This window comes from Struthio camelus, chromosome 15 (assembly GCF_040807025.1).
Source record: "Struthio camelus isolate bStrCam1 chromosome 15, bStrCam1.hap1, whole genome shotgun sequence".
Lineage (NCBI taxonomy): Eukaryota > Metazoa > Chordata > Aves > Struthioniformes > Struthionidae > Struthio > Struthio camelus.
In genome coordinates, this window is record NC_090956.1 from 18,273,921 (window position 1) to 18,280,572 (window position 6,652).

The 6,652-nt window shown below is 76.9% G+C and overlaps 1 protein-coding gene across 2 annotated transcripts; it reads right to left on the reverse strand.

The window, feature by feature from the left end:
• Positions 1-1,267: 1,267 nt before the first annotated feature.
• Positions 1,268-5,036, reverse strand: GLIS2 (GLIS family zinc finger 2). 2 transcript variants are annotated; one of them, XM_068908907.1, is made up of 6 exons: positions 4,820-5,036; positions 4,542-4,711; positions 3,943-4,119; positions 3,371-3,504; positions 3,115-3,233; positions 1,268-2,856 (listed from the first exon to the last, which is right to left on the reverse strand). In XM_068908907.1, the coding sequence occupies exons 1-6, from the start codon at positions 5,004-5,006 to the stop codon at positions 2,042-2,044; spliced, it is 1,602 nt and encodes a 533-aa protein (XP_068765008.1). In that variant the 5' UTR covers positions 5,007-5,036; the 3' UTR covers positions 1,268-2,041. The 2 variants fall into 2 exon arrangements, with proteins under 2 accessions (XP_068765008.1, XP_068765007.1); XM_068908906.1 differs by having other exon boundaries at positions 4,542-5,036.
• Between the last annotated feature and the right edge of the window lie 1,616 nt (positions 5,037-6,652).

Here is a 6,652-nt window from a genome sequence, read left to right on the forward strand (position 1 = left end):
CGTGCGAGCACGAGCGGTCCCTTGGGGAGGGAGGGTCAGGGTGGGGGGGTGCGTGCGCAGGGCTGGAGCCCGAGGGTCCCCGCGCCAGCTGGGGCGGCTCGGCAGGGCTGTCGGCCACCCCAGCGGATGGGGCACGGCCCGGTCTCCGGAGGGGCTCCCTGCTCGCTCTTGCTGCTGCTGGCAGAGCCGCGCCAGGGCCCACGCTGACCCTGGCCCGCGCGCCCGGCCGTGGCGCGGGCTGCTCGGCGTCCCCGTATTGCCGCGCAGTGCTGGGGGCGGCGGGCTGAGCCAGCCGTGGCTGGGCCGGGGGTCTGCCCGCACGGAGGCCGGGCGCGCAGCCCCGGCCCTGCCAGGGTGAGGCCGCGTGTCCCGGGGCACGGCCGGGCCCCAGCGCCCCGCTGCGTGCCTGGCCAGGCGCCTTGCCGGGGCCGCACGGCGCTGACGCGGCGACGTCCGACCCGTGGCAACGCTGCCCTGTGGCCAAGTCGGGGCGGGGGGGGCCTCATTTGGGAACTCGGGTGAGTGGGTCCCAGGCGGGCAGGGAGAGGGTGGCCCCTGCGCCCTCGCAGCCACACGTGGCTGGGGCCCCGCCGTCCCCGTGGCAGCCCAGGGCGACGCTGCCGCGGGGCTCAGCACGGCGCCACGGCGGTGGCAGCGCGCCCGCCTGGCAGCTCGGATGGAGCCAAGCTCGCAGTGGGAGCACCTAGGGGAGCCGGCCCGGGGCACGGCGGCACCCAACGGCCACCCGCGCACAGGACAGGCCCGGGCGGGAGCGGGGGGTCCCGCCGGCGCCCACGGAGCCCGGCACGGCCGAGGCCGGAGTCCTGCCCGCGCTGCCTGCGGGCTGCATGCGCTTGCGTTACACGGTTAGGTACGAACATAGCTAAACACGATGGCTCTGCCCCGGGCGCGGAGCCGGCGCGGCGAGCGGCACACGGCGCCATGTGCCTTGTCACGGGGAGGTCCGGGGAGGCGGCGCGAGGCTGTCGGCGGCACGGGGCGGGCGAGCGCGGTGCGGGAGAGGGGGGCGACGCCGCGCGGGCTGCCAGGAGCCCTGGCCGGGCTGCGAGTTCGGCCGCGGTGGCGGAGCCGCGGGGAAGGGCGGCGGGCCGGCTGCGGCGGGCACCGCGGCGGCGTGGGCCCAGCCAGCTGGGCTCGGCGCTCCCGGGCACGCGCTGCTGGCTCCGCGCGGGGCCTCTCTTCTGGCGGCGGCAGGCGGCGGGGCCGGCAGGGAGCAGGCACCGCCACGGAGCTGCCGAGGCGGCGCGGCCGCGGCAGGCAGGGCGCTGCGCGAGGGGCCGCTGCGCCGGCAGTGCCGTCGGCCAGGCCAGGCGGCGGGGGACGGACGGCGCGGCAGGTGGCCGAGCTGTCGCCCTGCCGTGTCCCCGCTCCGCCTGCAGCCAGGCGCGGCGGGAGGACGGGGACAGCGTGGTCCTCCCCCCCGCCCCGACGCCGGGACAGGCTGCGCTGGGACGGGCGGCCGACAGCAGCCGGCGGGGAGGCTGAGGCCTCAGGCAGGGAGACGCCAAGTCGGCAAGAGCAGGAGAGCCCAACCGGGGCCCCGTCAGAGCAGGGGGGTCTGGTCGATAAATAAATAGAGGCGTCTCCGGCTGCCGAGGCCTGAGCCAGGCGGGCAGGGGGAGGTCACCTCCGCCACCGCTGCCCGGCCCCAGCGGGGACCTGCGGCGGCCCCCTGCCAGTGTCCGGCCAGGCTGGGGTCTGCTCCGGCCCGGGGTGGGGGGCGGCCGGCGGTGCAGGAGGGCGGCGAGGCGGCCGCTGGAGCGCATCGCGCCAGGCTGACGTTGGCGCGGGGTCGCAGCCGGCCACGGCCGCCGAGGGATTATTGCTATTCTCAGAAGAGTCCGTTTCTTCTTTCGTGACGGTTAAAAACAAGAGAAAGTCGAACTCTGGGGTGCAGGATGGTGGGAAGCGGCGTTGCGGGGGGTGGGTGACGGCATGGGGTTTGCACCCCCCCCCGGCCCCCTCCCAGCCCGGGATCTGCCCGTGGGGTCTGCAGCCGGACCCGGGCATCGTCGGCCTCTCAATTCACCACGGCCGGCTTGAGCAGCACGGAGCCGGGCGGGATGACGACCCAGCCGGGCGGCAGCGCCTCGGGGCCGCCCACCGAGTTCACGCCGGTGGAGAGGTCCAGCACGGCGCCGGGCAGCAGCGCCAGGCTCTCGGGGGTGGCCCTCAGCCGCGCCAGCTCCGTCCTTTCGCACGTCTCCTTGCGGCTCTCCGGCCCCTGCGACTTGCCGCCTTTGGGCAGCCGGCCGTCGGCCCCGTGGCACTTCTCGGCCTCCGCCTTGCCCGCGCCGGCGAGCAGCGACATGACGGGCAGCCCCAGGCCGCCCGCCGCGAAGGGGGACGACAGCAGCGGGTTCTTGGCCAAGTTCAAGGGGGCCCCGTTGAGGGAGAGCACGGGGCTGGGCAGCGCAGGCAGCGCGCCCGAGCCCACGGCCCCGCAGCCCAGGGCGCTGAGATCCAGGGGCGCCGGCGCCAGCGGGATGGGCAGCGAGGCGCCCAGCCCCGGCAGCCCGTGCGGGCCGAAGAGGGCGGCGGGGTTGGGGATGATGAGCTGCGCCCCGTTGACGTAAGGCACTTCCGCCGAGCCCAGGGGCGTCTTGGGGGGCTGGTGGGCCTTGAGCATCTCCTGGTGCTCGTGCGACACGAAGTGGCCGTGGGCCTTGATGTGTTTGCGGAGCGAGCTGGGGTCCGTGTAACGCTTGTGGCAGCCCGGCATCTTGCAGTAGTAGGGTTTCTCCACGTAGTGGGTGCGGGTGTGCTTGAAGCGGTCGCTGGAGTTGGAGTAGCGCTTGTTGCAGCCTTCGTAGGGGCAGATGTAGGGCTTCTCGCCTGCGGGAGGGCACAGAGCACCGGCGTCTGCCCCGGGGCCGGCCAGCACGCCTCTCCCCCCGGCAGAGCACCCCAGCCCAGCCGGGGCCTCCCCGGAGCATGGCAGCCCTCCAAGGTCCCCTCGGCCGAGCGGGACGTCCCCAGCTTTCCCCCTCCCGACGGCCCCCAGGGACGGTGGCTCCAGGTGGCAGGCAAGGGGGGGCCCCGTCCCTCCCCGCCGCGGCCCAGGCGAGCGAGCCGGGCACAGTGCCCACCGACCTGTGTGCGAGCGGTTGTGGATTTTCAGGTTCTCCAGGCGGGAGAAGCTCTTGTTGCAGGTGGGGCAGCGATGCGGCTTCTCGTTGGTGTGCGTCCGGATGTGGATCAGCATCTTGTACCTGCGGCAGCGCGGCTGTTAGAGGGGCCTGCACCAGCCCCTTATTGCTCCCGAGCACTGGGTTCATGTGTGTCCCCCCCCCCGCCAGCTATTCAGAGCAGCCCCTGCACCCCGCCGAGCCCCCTGCCCCATGCCCACCTGGCGTTGAAGCCCCTGCCGTGGCGGGCACAGCCTTCCCAGTGGCAGCAGTACCCCGCGTCCTTCTCGGGCTTGACGTGGAAGTCGTTGACGTGGTCCACGAGGTCTTGCAGGAGGTCGAAGAACTGGTTGCACTGTGGGCAGAGGGATGGGGCTAAGATGGGCAAGGCCGGAGGTGGGTACCACAGAGGCAGCGGCAGGGGGACACCAGGGAACCCCCCCCCTCGCCCGGACCCTCGGGAGAGCCACAAGGGCCAGCGCCGCCCCGGGGGGGTCCTGCCCCCTGCCGCCCGCTCCAGACCCCCAGCTCCAGCCGGTGCGCAGTGTCAGGGCATGGGCAGATGGAAACTTCCGCCTGCCCCCATCACCTCCCAGCCCCGTATCGCCCCTGCATGCCTCATATCACCTCCCCAGCCCCAAAAGATCCCTGCGTGGCCTCCCAGCCCTGCATCACCGCCCGCATCCTTGCGGCATCCCGTCCTGCCCCCGGCGCGCGTCCCGCAGCCCCCGCCAGCTCTGCGGCCGTCCCCCGTCACGGGCGCGCGCCGAGGGGCCCGGCCGGCCCTGCGCACCTTGGACCAGCGGCACACCAGCTGCTTGGGCAGGGGCAGCTCCGGCGAGAGGCGCTTCTCCTTGGGGGGCGGCAGGAAGGCGGCGGAGGGCAGGTGCAGGGCCCCCCCGGCGCCCAGCGGCAGGAAGAACTGGAAGGAGCTGGGGATGCCGTCGATGTAGCGCAGGGACTGGAAATCCTGGCGGCAGAGCAGAGCCCGGCATGGGCGGCGGGTGGGCGACGGGGCAGAGCCGTCCCGCGGTGGGGACGCCGGCCGGAGCGGCTCCCGGCATGGCCCGGCCCAGGGATGCTGTTCGGGCTGGCGTGGGGACACGGGACGGCCGGGTCCCGCCGCGGGGGGGGCCCGTGGGACTTTGACCCCGCTGTCTCTACACAGCGGGGCGGGGGGGGCCGTGTCACCGGCCTCCCGCGGCCGGCAGCACGGCCCCAAAGCCGGGCACGCCGCCGAGGTCGGGGGAGGAAAGAGCCTCGCACGGGGCCAGACCATCTTGGCCACCCGCCCTCCCCTGGCGTGGCCGGCTGCCGGGCCCCGGGGGGGCCACGCTGAGCCCCAGGGGGGGGTCACCGGCGCTCGGGCTCGGCCCCGGCGGCCATACTTACGTGCGGGGTGGAGACGGGCAGGTCCCCGTTGCCCTGCCGCTCGGGCGAGAGCGAGGCGCTGCCGCTGGGCGACTCCAGGCCCGAGGGCGGCGAGAGGCTCAGGTCCATCATGGGCACGGCGGAGAAGCGGGCGTCCCGCTTGTCGAGGAACTTGGAGTGCGCCAGCAGGCCTGGGGACGGCCAGGCGGTTACGGCCGCGCCGCCCCGCCGGCGCCCCGCGCCGCCCCGCCGCCCCCCGGCCTGCGCGGCGGCGACGGCGGCGGCGGCGGCGGCCTCACCGGCTGGCGGCGAGCTGGGCGAGCCGGGTGCCCGCGGTGGCGGCGGCGGCCCCTCGTCGGCGCCGCGCGGCTCGCGGTGCGGGCCCCGGGGCTTGGAGCCAGCCAAGCCCCGCTCGCGCTTCTCCCTGGCGGCCCGCAGCTTGGAGATGCTCAGCTTGAGGTCGAGCGGCTCGTCCAGCGAATGCATGGCGCCGGCGGGGCGGGCGCGGGCCGGCGGACCCCCTCCGGCCCAGCGGGCGGGCGGGCAGGCGGGCTGCAGCGGGCAAGAGGAGGAAAGGAGGCGGTGAGCGGGGCGCCTCGAGGCGTCGGGGCCACCGGCGCCGCCGGGCACCGTCCCTCCCCGCCCCTCGGGGCCTCCGCGGGCCCGAGGCCGAGCGGGGCGCAGCGCCCTCGGCCGAGGCGCGGGGCCGGGGCGTCCCCTCTCGCAGCCCTCCGGCAGCGGGACGCGCCGGCGGGGCACGGCCGCGGGGGGCACGGCCGGAGCCCGTCCCTGGGCGCCGCGCTCAGGACACCGATGTCCCCGTCGGGGCGTAAACGGGCCCCTCCGCGGCGTCACCCCCCCCCCCCGGGGGCCGGCCCGGCCCCTCAGCCACTACCAGACCCCGCTGCCGAACGCCCCGCGTCCCCCCACGCCACCGAGCCCTGGGGGGGGGGCGGCGCGTGCCCTCGCGGCCCCCCGCCGCAGGCACCCCCGGGGCGGGGGGCCGGCCGGCCTCGGCGCGGCCATTCCCAGGGGCAGAGGAGGGGCGGTGGCAGGCCGCCAGCCCCCTCCCCTGTAACCCGAGCGGCCAGGCCCCGCTGCCATCCCCTACCCCGGGAGGCGGAAGGGCTCTGCGGCCGCCAAGCCTGGCTCGCTTCCTCTCCCCTCCCCGCCGGGGCCCCTTTCCCCGCCGTGCCAACGCCACCACCGCCTGCCCGGGGCCGGGCGGGGGGCTGCCCGCAAACAGCCGCCTCGCCCCGACTCGGTTTCCCCCAGGAGGCGGCGGGGTGCTCCAAACCCCCCCCCCGCCCCCGGCTGGGGCGCGTCTCCGGCCCCCGGCGCTGCGGGGCGGCTGCTCTGCCGAAACCCGCCACCTCTCTCAGCCTGCTCGTCCCTCTCGCTGACCCGCCGCCGCCAAGACGATCAGGGCAGGGGCGCCCCTGCGCAGCTCAGCCACCCCCCCCCCAGCCCAAAATGCAACCCCCCCCCTCCCAACCTCCCCCGCCCCAACCCAATCCCCCGGCCAGCCCCGCCGCGGCTACACCACAAGGTGGCTGAGAACAGTGAACTCGTTGCAGGAGTGAGCTACCAGCCAGTGCAGGGCCAGAGCCCACCTGACTCCCCCCAAACAGCCCCCCACCCCAGCACTGACATTTCAGCTCCCCCCCGGCCCCCGCGCGGGGCGGAGGGCGGCCACGGCGGTGCCGCCGGCCGGCCCACGTGGCGGGGGGCCGCGGCGCCCACCCTGCTTTCCGCTCCCGCCCCGGGGTGGCGGTGGCAGCGGCGGGGCCCACCTGGGCGCAGCCACGCGCAGGGGCACCCGCGTGGCGGGGGGCGGCCGGACCTGGGGCCTGCGTGTCCTCCCCCCCCCCGCCGCCCCCCAGCCCCGCTCCCGCCCCGCGTCCTGCCGGCTGGGCCGGCCACCTCCCGGCGCTGGCGGGGGGCCAGCGCGGCTCAGACGCTGAGGAATGCGGAGGAGCCGCGCGGGGGGCCGGCCGCAGGCAGCGCCGGGGAGACCCGGCCCGCGTCCCCCTCCCCGCCGCCGCCGGGGCCCGGCCGAGGGGGCGCGATGGCGGCGGGGCCTCCCCGGCGCTGGGCCCGGCCCCCCGGCGGCCCGCCATCACCTCGGCCCC

Bases quoted from the DNA above. Each gene is read 5' to 3' on its own strand.
- GLIS2 (XM_068908906.1), bottom strand. From the start codon at position 5,006: ATGCATTCGCTGGACGAGCCGCTCGACCTCAAGCTGAGCATCTCCAAG. The intron at 3,505-3,942 runs GTGCGCAGGGCC...CTCTGCCCACAG, and splicing joins TGGTGTGCCGCTGGTCCAAG to TGCAACCAGTTCTTCGACCT. The intron at 3,234-3,370 runs GTGGGCATGGGG...GCGCTGCCGCAG, and splicing joins GGCAGGGGCTTCAACGCCAG to GTACAAGATGCTGATCCACA.